Source organism: Seriola dumerili, unplaced genomic scaffold (assembly GCF_002260705.1).
Source record: "Seriola dumerili isolate Sdu_G_001 unplaced genomic scaffold, Sdu_1.0 BDQW01000122.1, whole genome shotgun sequence".
NCBI lineage: Eukaryota > Metazoa > Chordata > Actinopteri > Carangiformes > Carangidae > Seriola > Seriola dumerili.
The window spans coordinates 1,175,581-1,192,725 of record NW_019174377.1 but is presented as its reverse complement, the minus strand read 5'-3'; the positions used below and the strand labels follow the sequence as shown (position 1 = coordinate 1,192,725).

Here is a 17,145-nt window from a genome sequence, read left to right as displayed (position 1 = left end):
CCCTGGGACCTATAAAAACCCAGTAGAGAGAGTTGTCGAGAAATCCATAAATCATTTTAAAAAATGTAACCAAACTAAATAATGTAAGAGTCAAAGGAGACAAAATAACAAGTGCAGCACAGAGGCTCATCAGGCTGAAGTTTTTCCTGAAAATGTGGTCATTCATTTTAACCCATCAAATTACACTCAAACTAATTGAAGTCCACTCTAACATCAGTTCAACACGCACTCATCAGCCAGAACATGACGCAGAGCAGCTGCGGGTATTCACATGCTGCGTATACATCTCTCCACTGCGGCACCAGACCTGTATTATCCTAATGGATAACGGCATGTTACTTAAAAAAGAAGCTTTTTAGGATAAAAACCAGGTCCCGGGAGACCACAGTGTACACACACAAATACACACACACGCACACGCGCGCGCACACACACCACAGCTGGAGCAGCGAGGGATGGCCGCGCGCAGGAGAGCTTCTCCAAACACGCTAATTAGATCTGGAGCTCTGGCCCCGCGCTCTGAAAGCAGCCCAGCGGCGGGGCGCGCGGAGCTGTGGAAAGTTAATTGAATTAAATTCCCTCTAAACTAATTAGGCTGCAATCTGCCACGCGAGCTGTCCCTGAGCAAGGTTCGAATTAGGCGGAATGGATTTGTTCCTTTTCTTTAAAAGAAAGGAGGACAGACTGGTGTGTTTTTGGTGGGGTCCTTTATTCGTCTTTTATGCTAATTCTCCCAGGGGACTGTCACGTGATTGCCTTGCGGTAACCGGACTGCATCCGGTGTGGCCGTCCGCCGGTCCAACCCCCCCCCCCACTCCCACCCCCGTCCCCCATCATCCGAACCACAACAAAGACACCATAACTCCAGGCGTTAACACAAAGGGTCAAGAGTCTCATTTTAACAAACACATAAACCCAAAATAAAAGCTGAGTGTAGGCTGTGATAACTGTGCTGCTGTACAGCTGCATGAATGAGGAGCATCTTTACACTGAGCTGAGTGGACTGAGGTAATGGAGGTGAAATCGATCGCTTTCCTGGGGGAGCACAATGAGGGAGGGAGGGGGGGGGGGGGGGGGGGGCGGTGAGAGTAGTGCAGAGGGACACGGATGAAAATCCCCCGTTAAGAGCAGGGACAGATATGATAATGGGAGAGCCTCTAGTAGTCGTTCATCATTCACCACCTCCACCTGGCTGCTGCACCTCTCCAAGCTGCTGCCGCCTGGGCTGCCCACCACTGCACTGCAACTGCACTGAAATCAAACACACCCAAACGTCTACAACAGAGATTAGTATTCAGTACCAGTAGAGCCTGAGCCTGATCCCACACATAACTCAGCTCTGTCAGTGTATGCAACTTCAGCCCAGACCCCCAGGAGAGCTGCATGTCAAATGGTTTTGGTCATTTCAAAAATTATTTTCTATGCATGTTATGGTTTTTCAGGATAGCAGACAGTATAGAGATGAGAATGTGTGGAGGAAGACCAAACTGCCACCAGAGCGCCCCTGATCGTTTTTTTTTTTTTTGTAATTTGGTTAATTACAGTTTGTTTGCAGAATTTGCACCTCTAAAGTGCAACAGGGCATGCAGGATGTGCATTATAACTTCATCTTGTGGCCTTGTGTTGCAAATCCTTTTAGTTGGTATTGTGCTAGTGTAGTGCATATTCCTAAAAAAGCAAAGTAGGTTTTATTTATTTACCATAATTCAAATGAAACAGAGAGTCTTGCGAGGTAGCTTCAGCTGAGGACAGGAGTACTGGTTGGTGTCTGGGTCTGGGGTATGTACAGTACAATCAAACTGCAGTGTCTGCTGTATTTATTGAGCTTCATGGCAACTTGATGGTTTGGAACAGGCATATATTCTAACAGAAATGAGGAAAATATATTTTCTAAATGAAAAATTTCTCATTTGTCTACATGCACAACTGCTGCAGCTTGGGTCTTGGTTTGGGTCCACAAGACAGCTCCAATTACCTTCAAGAGAAGAAATCCATGGTAAGACTATTGTAAAAAATACTGGTCTTTACTTTAATACAGATGTTTTTATACTAGTCAAATGTGTGTGTGTATTCAGTCTTTTTTTTCTGTTCTTCCATGTGCCCCTTCCTCTCATGTTTGACCTTATACACTCTTGCCCACTTCTCTGTTTTCCTTGCTCTCTTGTTTCCACTTGTATCATCAGCAGAAGGTGGGAGAGAGCCATCAGGGCAGAGAGGGATGGAGGCAGATGGACGGACAGACAGACAGACAGAAGAGGAAGAAGGAGGAAGGGCTGAGAGAAAAAGGTGGAGGAGAGAGAGGGAGGATGGGGTGGGTGAGTGAGTGAGTGAGCAAAATGTAGCGAGATAGAGGGAGAGGGAGGTTAGGACGATGGAGGGCCAGGTTTCTGTTTCTCCATAATCTAATCAGAGAAATGGCAGCAGTCAGAAATAGCCTGACGGACAGACTAAGAGCCTCTTCTCTTTCTCCTCCTCCTCTTATTCTTGTCTTCCTCCTCGGGGAGGGTAAATGGATACACACACATGCACACGCACGCACACACGCGCGCCAGCTTGACTTCCTAAAACCATAAAGTGTAGATGTGTTTGAGGGTTATAGAGATGGGAAAAGCCTTGAGGTATCAAGCAAAACCTGATCTACTGTCCAGATGCAGCCACTTCAAGAGTCCCACGTTGCTGCTACTTTCTCTGTGGGCGAGTTTAGCCCCCATCAGCTTCACAACATGCAGATGACACTTGCCGACTTGATGATTTGTTTACAATGCAAACTACAATATATACAACCGCAGAGTAAGCGTAGCTGCCACCTACTCAGAGTCATGAGTAGGTGGCAGCTATATTTGACACTTATTTCTTGAAAATTTACAATTATCAAAATATTTGTCAATTTTTTTGTTTGCCAACTAATCAATTAATTGACTGATTGTTTCAGCCCGAAGATTACTGCAGTGTTATAAAAATACTGCCGCAGGGAATGATTTATAAACACTGCAGAGAACCTTCCTCCTGACAGAGAATGAAACGGAGTGTTTGTGTTGTTGGGAGGTCCAGGCGGAGCACAGTAAGAGTGAATGCGTCTTTTTCCTGCATGCTAATTCCTTCCTATAGGGAAGACATTCCTGCATGTTGTGTGAGTGTGACATGCTTTCTACATTTCTGTGGCATTTACCACGCTGCATGTGCTCCCTGTATCCGACACAGACCCCCACACAGAGCAGGATTCCAAGCAAATTCCTCTGTCATGTTGTTTCACAAGGTGGACAAGCGTTATTGTTGCAGAATTCCCACCCAGGCACTGGTCTCTCTCTGTCACACACACTCACACACTCTCACACACACACTCACACACTCTCACACACACTCTCACACACACTCTCACACACACACACACTCACACACTCTCTCTCTCACACACACACTCTCTGCTTCACACACGTCACACACACAACACACACAACACACACACACACACACACACACACACACCACACACACACACACACACACACACACACACCACACACACACACACACACACACACACAACACACACAGCACACCACACACACACACACGCACACACCACACAATCCATCCATCAAGAGTGTCAGTTCAAGACAAACAGAACACAAAAAACAGGAATTCCCTTTTTGTTGTGATGATTTTATTTACATGGCGGAGGTTGGGATACAAGAATGAGAAATGTTGCTCGATTACATTAGGCGCCTTGTAAACACGCTGTTCGAACATTTATGATACAACACTTTGATTACTAATTCTTTATGACTCTAAATTTCTCTTAATGTCACACAGACACACTGTACAGCACCAGAGCACGCTGTCGTGACAGATGAGACTTCTTTACATTAACATGCATCAACAGAAACGATTCACCAGACAGTTATATTATCCATAATTCAAACTGACTGCTGCACATTTTTGCTGGGGATTTCTCCACTAACACGTTCATTACTAAAATGAAATGAATGAGCAGGTTGTTTCTACATATATTTATCAGTGTAGCTCTGCTGGTGAGGGTTTCTCCACAACTGTAATGTGCATTAAAGTGAAGACACAGGCAACAATCTGAGGCAAACTATCTTTGGTCATTCATGCTTTCTTTTCCTTCACAGCAAATTGAGAAGTTGGCTTTGTCATCTTTGAATTAAATCAGTTGGTATAGCAGTAGTTTTACTACTAGTTAAAATGTTCTGATCAGTACCCATTCTCCATTCTTCATCTCTGCATCCATGCATTAATCAGCATTAACATCAGATCAGATATACCACTGTCCACTGCCATTAACTTAACTTACACATAAAAGCTTTAATAAATATGATATATTATTTTATTCAATGAGGTGGACATAAACTTTTCACTATGTAACAGTTGAGTGGTTCAACAGTTGGCTTCTACCAACATAATGCAGCAAAGCTCATATTTCAGTCAGCACAATGGCTTCAATCCACTAATGACATGTTTGATTACCAGCCATGACAGTGTTATTGAGTACTTTGGCAGGTGTTTATGTCTGTGTAGTTGGCTGAGTTTAGAGATGGGTGTGGTGGAGTACTGAGTACTCATGCAAGAATGTAGTAATAATTTCTGAGTACTGTTGTTATAATGTAGTAATGACTGCTTCATACTCGTTGGTCAGAGTGTCAACATGTTGACGGACGTTGCGGCTAACAAGATGTTCTGTAGTGTTTGTGAAAATGCACAGGGACACTGAAACCTGTGCTGCTACAATGACCTGCAACACAGCTACTTACGCTAGTCTGTGCGTCATTTTTATATCTAATGAGTCTCTGCACAGTTCTTAATATCAGCTCCAACTGCTATGAAGCTCTGTTGTAAGATAAGCTGTTAAATGGTAACAGTATTGTTGGCAGGTATTGTACTGCATGTTGTGGACACGTTGGCATGAAATTACTGCATGTGTGTACTGAAACAGAGAGGCAGTGATGTGTTTATCAGAGGTACTTTTATTGGTAACATCCATCAGGGACCATCCATCCTCCTGACAATGAATGATGATGATGATGAAGACGATGATACTGTGTGTGCATGTGTGCATACATATCTGTATAGATCCTTTGTGTTCTTGTGTTGTGTTGTCTTTTCTTCATTAGTGTTCAGGGCTGAGTGGTGGACGAATATCCAGCGTTCTTGGCGAGCTGTCCTCTCCTACCACCTCAAGGCGCAGACTGAGTGAGCTCCGCTCCTCCTGGCCTTCTGATTGGACAGACAGACGCAGGGTGCAGCCTTTTGGCAGCAGCTCCTGCTCGTACGCTGCAGCTAACTGGTTGACAACCCGCCGCTCAACCTGAGGGATCAGTGACGAGGTAAGAGGTAAGGCAGAGTTTGGTTTCATAAGTGTTTAATAAAATTGTATTAAAATTATATTCAATATTATTATATTATATTCTCCTGTGATGTCTAAGTTGTTGAACCTATAGTCTCAGATTAGTTGCCATAGCTTTCCTAGTACCTGCACTCTGAATAATTTGTTATTTGTGTTAATTTCTATTTCAGTTGTAAATAAATGAACTATTATTGCTTTTTACACCTGCTGTTGTTGAGATTTGCTGCCTGGCCCCTGAAGCAAGATATGAACTGATACTGGACATTGTTCTCTGCTGATTTGAGGCTGTTCCATGATCAATTATGTATCACAGACCAAATATGTACTTCTCTATGAGTGAAAAAGCAACACACAAGATATCACACTGATTTTTTTCTGCACAAGAATGTCCAATAGGCGCATGATTTTCTTACACTAAACAAATGTCTTTTTATTTAGTTTGGCCATCACTACTATCAGTTATATATTTTCCTCATCAACGTTATTGGTGGGATCTAGGGATAAGGTAATGTAGTGTAATCACACTCATGATCATACAGGTGTTAAACAAACGCACTTTAATTGTATCATCTTATTATCCTTTATTTTGAAGTTAAAATGAAGGCAGACATTTCATTAAACAGTAAACTTAACAGTTTTAATCGTCTTCATGAACATTTTCAAAGCTGTTTCCAGCTGTTTCAAGCCTGTATGTAGGTGCTTTGTCAAAGATTCCTCAATGAAACAGCTGCCTAAAAGCTGTTAAAAATAGAAGATGAAACAATGAAAACAAGAAAATATCTTTAAAGGCCTTGAGAACAGATGATATAAAGTCAAACCTTGAAAGTATTTTCAGACACCCTGGTGCAGCAGTCTGTTACAGTATGTGCATACCTCGTGTTTGATGGAGCGCGCTCCATAATGCATGTTATACCCTCCCGCCAAAAGGTCCAGCACCGGGCGATCCCACTGAAGAGTGATGTCATGCCGCTGCTTAGCCTAATGAAAAAAAGGGAGAGAAAGAGAAGAAAAAGGGATGAGGGTGAGAAACCCGGATGACACGAGTATCATAAACAGTCAAATCAGAAAGAGAGGATGGTGGCGGAGAAAGATAAAGAGTAATGAGATGGAGCGAAAGAGATAAATGTAGCAGCAGAGAGGAGATACTGTCAAGCAACATGTCTGCCAGCGCTAATCAACAGGCCCTTAATGCGTTTTAATCAAACACTAGTCAATAGTAGTGATCAGAGCTGCTCATTTAGCTACGGATGTTAACGCTCCATTCAATAAATGAGATGCCATGTTTTACTCGAGAGACATAAACACTAATATTCCAACATTATAAATACTGTTGTAAGGCAATAATGAGAACAATAAACATTTAATTTATTTAATATAAGTGAGTGACAAACAAATGGCTCGAGAGGATTCTATAATAACGAGATCTCTGCTGTAAGCACCGCTGCCACATACAGACAGAGGCAAGTTATTACAAGACATGCACACTTAAAAAATTAAAGACAACAGCCATGAGCACACATATACACACACCACATACAGCAGCATTCAAAAGACTCAGTGGACTCAGCGAGAGTCATGAGTCAGGTCCCTATCAGTCGCCTGCAGGGCCCATGTATACTGTCAAGACACCAGCTGTAATATTAATAATTAAATATTGATGAAGGCTCCACATGTTAAACACTGTAATCACATTATAGTGAGTAGCAGTGGCACATAATATTGATCTGGGTGTGTTCCTGCACAGCTCAGCGGCTGCTGGACGAAGAGGGTGTGTCCCGCTGGAGGACACCCACGTTATAAATGCTGAGAAAACAGGCCTCCTTTCCCTCTCTCAGACTACAACACACACACAACACACACACACAACACACACACACACACACACACACACACACACACACACACACACACACACACACACACACACACACGGAGGCTTAAGCTCTCCTCCACTTTGTAGACCTGTTGTAGTGTTGGCTATAATTTGTCAGTCTCTACTATCAAAGGGTATAAAATAGTAATGTGGATACAGTGTTTAGATCTGTACATAAAGCGAGGTTAGGGGCTTGTTTCATGATAAAATGTTGCAAAAGAGTAGTGGTAGTGCGAACAATTAAGACTTTCTACTTTCCCATTAAACACTTAACATCAGAAAACACATAATTTATTTCTCACTTTTCTCAGTCATAAGGTGCATGTTGTGATGTCATGTAATTTTCCTGCACACTGTGGTACATACTTTCTTGGCCCAGAAGTTGAGCTCTTTGCTGACCAGCTGTAGCAGCTCTGAGTGACAGAATGGCAAGAAGTAAACTATTTCATTGATCCGACCCAGAAACTCGTCCCTCCGGAAATGAGCCTGGGCAGGAACAAAACAATTAACAATGACAAATAAAGCCTCTCAGGCCAACTACAGTCAAATTGTGTGGAAAAGAAAAAAGAAAAAACATATGTCTGTAATTACACCACAATATGGTTTTATTTGTGTTTATGTAATTGTAATACCTTCAGGATTGGTCGAATCACAGATTCTTTAAACTGTCGGGAGATTTTGATGTCATCACTTTTCTGTACGTCCTCTGAGGGAAAAAAAAGCACTGTATTAACATTCATTTCACTTCTGATTTTATTCACCTGACCTTTGCTTATGTGATGGCTACATATGTCTTTACAGCGTAGTGCCAATTTGTAATGCTGACTACAAATTTAGACAAACAAAAATATTTAAAAATACTTCATACACATCCAATCATCAGGCCCATTTTAACTATAGCAACAGATGAAAATGTGTCAGAACAGATTTGAATGGGTTCCCAATGTGGGAACTAGTAAATGAATTTTGCTGCAGCTGTATATTATGATATATGTACCAAATGCAAGTCAGTGTGATGTCTCAGAGAATAAAGACTAAGGTTGTACATCATTATATTTGTGCTTTAATTTTTAAGTCTGTATTTGTGTTTCTCTCTCACCGAGGTTGTCAGCCAGTTTTCTGCGGCTCACCACCTCAGCTTCCTGGCGGAGCTGCAGTGCATGCTGGGCAATTTCATCGCTTGCAACATTGGACGTCATGATGAAGAGGGCATCTTTACATTCGATGGTCTTCCCCTTACCGTCTGTGAGACGACCCTGACAGAGGAACAGCAGGTATGAGAGAGAGATTGCGTCATTAAAGTTACATTTGCATCTTGTTTCATCAAAACAAAAACGGGATGAATGGAACACAAAGGTATTATTATCTATATCTGCCTCCTTGTGTTTGTACACACACCTCATCAAAGAGCTGCAGCATGATAGTGAGTACATCAGGATGGGCCTTGTCTACTTCATCAAACAGGACAACAGCGTTGGGACATGCCCTCAACAGCTTGGTCAGCTGACCTCCTTCCTCATGTCCCACGTACCCCGGCGGAGAGCCGATGAACTTTGCCACCTGGGAGAGGGAGCACAATGGGTCAAAATAAGTTCAACAATGTAGCACATATTTTACAGGAATACACTTCAGCTATGATTTCTGTTGCTGCAAACTACGCAGGAATACACTAAAAGTGAACACTGAATCTGAATCCTGAGGTGAAATGGATCAGATGGGGTTCTTGAATGCCACAACATAATGTAACTCTTCATTCAGATTGAATGTATTCATCACCAAAGCTTTACAAAAAAATAGGGCAAAAACAACATTAACTTTGGTTTATGCATCCATTATGAGAACATAAACAGAATTAACCCAATGCGTCACTGCCATGAATCTGCAGCAGTGATGCAACAATAACAGATATGCTCTGGTCTGAAATGAATGAACCTCTGTTAGAGCAAAATATTCAACAAATTGTGTGTGATTCAAACACTTTGGCTGCCTAACAACTTCACAGTATTATATCTGTAACAGAAAGAAAGTATCTCACCTCATGTTTTTCCTGGAACTCCGACATGTCCATACGGATGAAACCCTGCAATCACACGATGGATTAACCCTCTCATCACACTGCTGTGTGTGCTGTATCAGTGTGTATTTTTTTGTTGCCCTCTGTTGACTGTACAGTTACCATGGGAACCAACACAAATTGAATTCTCTGTCATTTCTTCAAGGCGGGAGGACCGACTAAATTAAATGTCTTATATGTGTTTTATATCTATGAGAAGACCTGCTTCCCACCCATTGATTGAATGGTAAAACACCTGTGTCTGTCTGTGTGTGTGTGTGTGTGTGTGTGTGTGTGTGTGTGTGTGTGTACGTGTACGTGTACGTGTACGTGTGTGTGTGTATGTGTACATGTGCGATGCTACATCACATACCTTTTTAATGTCCTTGTGCATGTAGCGGGCCACCTGTTTGGCCAACTCTGTCTTTCCTGTGACACCACACAGACAAAATAGAGACATGATTAAATTATTCAGTAACCCCCGCTCCCATTTAATTATTTTGTTTTTCATGAAAAAATAACCAAAAAAAAAAAATAATAGAAAAACCCCAAAAAACAGTCCCTGCCTTTTTGGAGTCCATCAGTATGCAGAGATTTCAGGAAGTCTTACTCATTTCAGACAGAAAGACGATCTCTCTCTTTCTCTAAGTGCTGGCCTAAATCCCAGTGCCTCCCCCTACAAAGCTTTCAATCATCTCCAGCTCTCCAGAACAGCACACATTATGTTTGTCGCTAAAATATTCTGCATATAAATGCTCATATATGATATTGATGTCCTATGTCTGGTATGCATATGGGTATGATGATTGTGTGTGCATGTGTGTGTCTGTGCTTGTGTCTTGTTGCTGTGTTTAATATTGATGTCTCATGGCCACTGTTTGTCGCTGAAGGCAACAGAGAATATGAACACCGTCTCTCCTTCATCTATCTCTCTGGCCTGTCATTTTACCATCTCCCTCTTTTTTAGCCATCTATCTGGCCCATAATATTCCTCTGTCTCCCTATTGCCATCACTCTATCACTCTTCTTGCTGCTGCTTGTGAACATTTAACCTTTTCTGTAAACTACAGACATCCCAGTAAACCTTTGTCCTTTAATAGTGAATATCTGATGATACAGATTTAATCTAAAAAGCTGATTAAAAACACACCCTGTATCACAGATTTCCTTTGCTGGTTTCTTAAAATGTTTTGCATAGTGTTTTGTATAATATCCATAGATATAGAGTGTCAGTGTGGATCTGTAGTAGCAGAAAGGCCAGACAGGATTTAGACTGTCAATTCATCCTCACCATCCCAAGAAGATATTAAATCAAAATCCTGGCTGTTGTTTAGTTAGTGTTGCTGTTCAGTACTGTATGTTAGGAAGAGGTTCCAGTGTTTCAAAGTGCAATCAGCTGTTTCTGACAGCTGGTGTACACAGAGTTCAATGGGCTGCAATCAACAAAGGATTGGAAATGGGTGTTTTATTAAGCCAACACTGATCAATTAAAATGCCTTAACTGGGTCTGATATTAATCTTCCAGATGATACAAACACATCCCATGTCTGAACTATTATCCACAAGGATCAGCTTGTAGAAATCTGTTTGGTTTGACTTGACATGAAGTGACATCACTGTTAATACCAAAGAAGATGTTATCTGTGTCTTCCTACATGATAATAGGGACATTAGTACCACTTCTGCTTTATTACTAAACACAATTAGCCTGTTTCTACATCTTAAATGTTGCCAGTGATTGAAATGGGTGTGGACCTGTTCTGGTGAATCTGTTTTCCCAGTGGCACCTTGACTGATTGATAAACTTTCTTACCCCTGAAGGAAAATAATTGAGAAACTGAGACTGAGACAACTGAGACTTTGTGGAGAGGACTGAATTTTTGTGACACTTCCAAGCTGTGAAGTTGCGACATCCAATACATCTAGAGTAACTGTTCATAACAACTGTTGATGATATGTGGAAACTGCAAGCAGCCATTGAATAAATACAAATTAACACATTAAATACACACACACAAAAAAAAAAAATCCCCCAAAGATTTGGCCTAATGGTGGCACTAGAGGAAGAGTCAGGGGCTCATCAAAGTCAGTGGTTGTCATCCTCTGGGGACCATGAATGTCTGTACATTGGCTTAACCCTATTTCATGGCAATTCATCCAATAGCTGTTGAGATATATCAGTGTGCACCAAAGGGGTCGATCTGTAGTGTGGGTATAAACTCATGACTAACATTAGCAATAAGTTTGCTATCTTAGCCAGCTAGCTTGTACACATTAATGCTAGCCAACCTGTTAAGCTGTCAGTTGTGAGAATAACACAGTAGGTCCATTAAGCAGGCACTGTTTTCAACAAAGCTTCTTATAAGAGTTATTTGTCTTGATTTAATCAAATACAGCTCTTCCTTTTATCTTTGAATGAAGCAATAGGCTGAGAAACAGTCAAAATGATGGTTTAAATTATTATTATTTTACTTTCACACCATAAATGATGACACCTTGAGGACAAACTCATTCACTGTATACTGTGTAGTTTTCGAATCTACAATGTGAGATGTGCTTTTGTAGCCTTGTGTATTCTTTGTCATTTAATTTGTTTGTTTATGCATTCAGTGGACTTCAAAAACCTGACTTACTCAAGTGGTGTTTATTTTGGCAGCTACTTTTAGGAAACTGAAGAGGTTTTTTTTTTCTTCCCCCATCGCTTCATGGGATCAAAACAGAGAGGAAGTGTAGGGTGTGGACGATGAGAGAGTGATTTACCAATTCCTGATGAACCGAGGAAGAGGAATACGAGAGGATGCTCTTCATCGTACCAACCATTCTCCTTCCTCCTGATGGCTAAAGAGAGAGAGAAAAGAAAGGCAGGCTATTATTTCAGTCATTTGCATTTGTTGACTTTGCTTTTCCACTAAGTAATCTAAGTTTCACCCAACTGAACCAAGTTGACCCGAGGGCGGCGGGTATCCCAGAAACTATGATAAAAGAGAGAGAGAGCAGGGATGAGAAAAAGGTCAGAGACATTTGGTGGAAAAAAAAAGGAGGAAGAAGAGAGAAAACAGAGCAAGAGAGCGAGATGAGAGACCTCCAGAAAGCCCCCCCCCCCCCCCCCCCCACAGTCAGTGGGGCCATTAGCCAGCAGTAATTGTGTTAGCCTCCCTGGCGCGGCCATGGCGAAATCAGTTTAGCATGGATCGCAGCCTCACACACACACACACAGACACACACGCTTGCTTATAGAGGAGTGCCTACCCAACCCTGCCATCACCCCAGCAACCACACTCACACACATATACACAAAGACAAGATGATGAGGTGGATCGCAGGAGAGTAAAGAGTGTATTTGGCCGTGGTTTCGGCCACACAACGAAGAAGCAGACACCAGCACAAAACTCATCCAAATCTGAACCTGTTGAGAGACTGAGGCCAAAACCAGAAGCATAGATGAACAGAGTTTTGCCAACAGGATCAAGTCAGTGGAACAGCAGCTGAGTGGTCAGCACTGCAGCCTTGAGCAAAATGGTCCTGGGTTTGAATCTGCTGGCTGTATGTGTCTTTGTGGGTTTTTTTCCTAGCCTGATGGAGCCACAAAATATTACATTCATGCAACCTAAACCTGGCCCTCCTCTCTACACTAGGTCTGTCTGTGGCTTCTACTTGACAATTTTACATCTGAACTGTATATTTAAGCAGTTAGAAACACAGGTCAGGTTCTTTAGGGCTTTTACATCTTGAAATTCCTTCCATTTGAATCTGACATGTGAGAACACAACCTTGTTAAAGCCTTGACCCATTCGACCCAATTCATTTCTTGACTAGTTTTCATGCCATGTATTTTTCATTGCCTTTACACATCAAGCCAAAAGTTCATAAGGGCCCACAAGGTTGTAGCATAAATATCTTACAGTTAGCAGCACGATTCAAGCTAACAAGCTTAAACAATCTGTCTCAGAGGTGTCAATTTCTTGGCAGGTTATCGCGTGCAGCCAGATAAGTGGCAGGAGAACGCTGTGGCCAAGCTGCTAAGGAGAAGACGGAGGAACCAAAACTTACAGATTTAATTCTGTGCGTCAAACAACAGCTATGAGTCCTGTCAAAGCATCTTCTGCCAAGACGGTGAGCCTCTTCCAGCTCACTCACTGTAAGCTGCCGTGGCTAAGAAGCTGTGTGTCATGCAGTGGAGCTAAATCACTAACCGACACACATGAGATCTGAGTGTTAAACAAGCTACTAATAGCTGATAAACATAAGGAGAAGAAGCTCGGCAGGAGGAGAGGAGGAGAGGAGGAGAGGCAGAATGAGGGAGGGAGAGAGATGGAGAGATGACATGGTAGAGAGGGAGGAACAAAGATAAGGGGAGGAAAGAGAAGCAAGGATGTAGAGGGGAAAGCGAGAGGAGTGATGGAGATAAGGAGACAGAGAACGAGGCAGAGAAACAAACGAGTGTGTCAGAGATGGCCACAGAGATGAATAGTGACAAGAGGGGCTCCAAAGCTCCGTCTGCTTTATCAATGACTGTGTGAATGACAGCGTAACCTTCTGTGTGTTTTAGCTGATTGAGAGCGACTTTGACAGAAGGGCACATTGACATTTCTCAGAGGACCCTGACAACAACAAGGAAAGGAAGGGGACACAAAACAAATGAAAGCTCGGTCTCTCTCTCTCTCTCTGTTTCTTACACATGCTGGCACGGACGCACAAACACTGACACAAACACTGACACACAAACACTGACACAAACACTGACACACACACACACACACACACACACACACACACACACACACACACACACCACACACACACACACACACAGAGCAGTGTGCAATGGGCAGGTCTGGTTGGCTCTAACATGATTACAGAGGGATGATTCTCTTCAATAACTCTTAGCCCTGAGAGCTAAACCTGGATCAATCTAACCTCCTTCCTGTGTTTGTGAGTGTGTGTGTGTGTCTGTGTGTGTGTGTGTGCCCAGTTAGTGTGTTTGTACCTTGTGTGTGTGTATGTGTTTTGCAGCAGGCCAGCTGTTGCAGAATTTTACTAACAACAATCAGTTCATCTATCCCTGTTTGTTTTTTTGCTGTGATATACAAACAACTAACAATTAGTTGATTAATCAATGAGTGGAGAGATAAAACTTGAATACAATCATCTTTTAATTTATCAAGGAAAAAAGTCAAATATTTGCTATTCTGCTTCTCTAATGTGAAGATTTGCTTTTTTTCTCAGATTTATATCAGTGTGAAGTGTTATGTTATGGCATACACATAGGAAGAGAGAAGAGGAGATGACATGAGACTGACGTTTCTGGCTGGAATCGAACCGGAAACGTCTCAGTCACATAGTGTATATCTTAATCGCTCAACCACCAGGACATCCCTGTTACAGGCATTTTACAGGGATAAAGGGATTAATAACAAAAACAAGTCACACATTAATCCATACTGAAAATAATAATGACACACTTTACCATTGTAAGAACCAAAACTATTGTAATATAAATATGTTGTTGTATATGGCTGGTCTGGTCCTATATAGCACTCTTTCTCTCTTTATCTCTACATCGTTTTCTCATTTGCGGTCTCCTTATCTACACTATATCTCTTCCTCTCTTTACTGGTCCATCTCCTCATCTCTAAATATCTGCTTCCTCTCTCCGACTGCCAGAGTGTGGCTGATTCCTGCTTGGCTCACCTTTGGGGGAAAAAAAAAAAATAGTAAAAAACTGACAGAGCAGCACACAACACGAGTACAACTGTACCTTACACGGGGGTGTTTTTGTGAGCATCTTTGCAGATGGATCCTCTGTCTGCCTCTTTAGGCATCCCACACGCTCTCTCACTCCCTCTCGTGTGTGTGTGTGTGTGTGTGTGTGTGTGTGTGTGTGTGTGTGTGTGTGTGTGTGTGTGTGTGTGTGTGTGTGTGATATATTCACTGTAATACTTCTGAAGGATCAATAAGCTGTTCCTTTATCACCGTGGCGATGTCTTCTATGGCTTTCAGGACAATTTGCCATGATAACAACAATCATTCATCACCCTGCCAAAGACTACAGGTCCCATGATTCTCTCTTCCTTCTTGGACTCCACTTCTTCCCTTCTGTACAGTGGCACTTGTAACTGCTGCTCCAATATGCATCAATGTGTTTTGGTTTATGGAGAACTCTGTGGTTTTTATGTTTACATTTGTAGTTATGTGTATTTTTTTTTGATTAAGCATTTTACAAAGGTCTTCAGCAAAAAAAAATCCAAGTTGTTCTCCTGTTGGTTATAAACACTGCAGTATTTGCACATTACAAATACACATTACAGATTATAATATCTGCTTCTAGCTTTGGGAGTGTGTTGATTATTTACACAAATCTAAATAGAAAATGTCCAAGATCATAAAAATAACACACATCCTCTTTCTTCACTGACACACACACACACACACACACACACACACACACACACACACACACAACATCACTACAGTACATACACTACACAGACATCTAATTCTACTCAAAACACACACACACACACACACACGCGGATCAATACATGGCCTCCATGGATGCCTGGTGTAATATCAGCTCTTTACTGTCTGCTGTGTTATTGTGCTCTAACTCATCCTCCCTCCTCTTCTCCATGCATTACACTCGCTCTCTTTGTCTTTCTGTCAATGCTCCCAGCTTTCTGGTTCTCAGCCACTTCTCTGCTATCTCCTCCCATCAGTGTTCTTGTCTCTTTTTTTGTCTTCTATCGCTTTTGTTTGTTTTCCCCCTGTCTTATCTGTTTTTCTCTTCCTGTCTCCATCACTTTGCCTTTCTGCTGTCCATCCTTGACTCTGGGAAGGAGATGGAGGGCACAGCGTGGAGGAACGATGATGGAAAGATCCAGGAGGTGTGTGAAGGCCACAAAGTACGATAGGAAAGGACAGAAAGGTGAAGGAGAAAGAGTGGGTGTGATGGAGATCGAGGGGGTAAAGAGATAGAGATGGAAGGAGAAACAGAGGAGTGAAAAGGGAGAAGAGACAGAGGGGGCAAGGCAGAAAGAGGGAGAGAAAAGAGGAGGAGGGGAGGAGTGTGTGGGGGGGTCTGTAGTATGTCTCCTCTCTCTGTAATCGTGTTAACTGGCGGCTCCAAGCCTGGCCTCTTCAGCTGTCACACACAAACACACACATATGCACACAGCACCTGTGTATGCCTGACAGACAGCTCATTCATCACAATTAACCAATTACAGCCTCCGCCGGTCTGTCTGAACCCGCCTACCGCTGGAGGGAAGGGAGGAGAGCAGAAGAGAGGAAGAGGAGGGCAGTGCAAAACAGAAACATGCTGAAAAAAGAGAGGGGCAATAAGAATAAAGGAAAAGAGAGGCAGTGCGGTTACAAAGAGGAGGAGGACAAGACTACTGTACACACTTATTATATACTGTATGTGGTGAGTGGTTGTTTAGCTGCACATACTGTATGTCTCTTGTGTGTGTCTACCTGTTTACCTGTGCGTATGTGTTTACCTGAGGCTACGGTATTGATGGCCCCCTCCTGTCCGATGATGTGCTCCTTCAGCCTCCTCTCCAGGGGGAACCTCCTCCTCTCCTCTGCCTCCCGCCGAGCCTGCGCCTCCTGGAACTAGATAAAGGTAAAAAAAAAAAAGACCAATATACAGAAAATAGATGAGACAGTCAATGAATCAAGAACAGTCTGAACAAAGAGTCTGCAGGTGTGTCTCTTCTTATTCCTTTATCTCTTTATCATCACCTTTTCCTCTTTACCACACTTTCCACCTTCACAACTCTTCCCCACTATGGGGCACTGAGGCAGAGAAAGAGCACGCTCTTAGAATAGTATTGAGTAGGGCTGCACGACGTG

General features: G+C 42.4%; 1 protein-coding gene across 1 annotated transcript in view; it reads right to left on the bottom strand.

The window, feature by feature from the left end:
- Positions 1–3,652: 3,652 nt before the first annotated feature.
- clpb (ClpB homolog, mitochondrial AAA ATPase chaperonin) overlaps positions 3,653–17,145 on the bottom strand; it is a 32,919-nt gene continuing 19,426 nt past the window's right edge. The window contains exons 7-16 of the mRNA XM_022748528.1: positions 16,791–16,905; positions 12,052–12,129; positions 9,665–9,720; positions 9,274–9,318; positions 8,637–8,798; positions 8,338–8,494; positions 7,871–7,944; positions 7,605–7,724; positions 6,239–6,343; positions 3,653–5,326 (exon numbers count right to left, since the gene is read on the bottom strand). Of these exons, the coding sequence (XP_022604249.1) occupies positions 5,129–5,326; positions 6,239–6,343; positions 7,605–7,724; positions 7,871–7,944; positions 8,338–8,494; positions 8,637–8,798; positions 9,274–9,318; positions 9,665–9,720; positions 12,052–12,129; positions 16,791–16,905 (1,110 nt within the window). The 3' untranslated portion in view covers positions 3,653–5,128. The remainder of the gene's footprint in view (positions 5,327–6,238; positions 6,344–7,604; positions 7,725–7,870; positions 7,945–8,337; positions 8,495–8,636; positions 8,799–9,273; positions 9,319–9,664; positions 9,721–12,051; positions 12,130–16,790; positions 16,906–17,145) is intronic.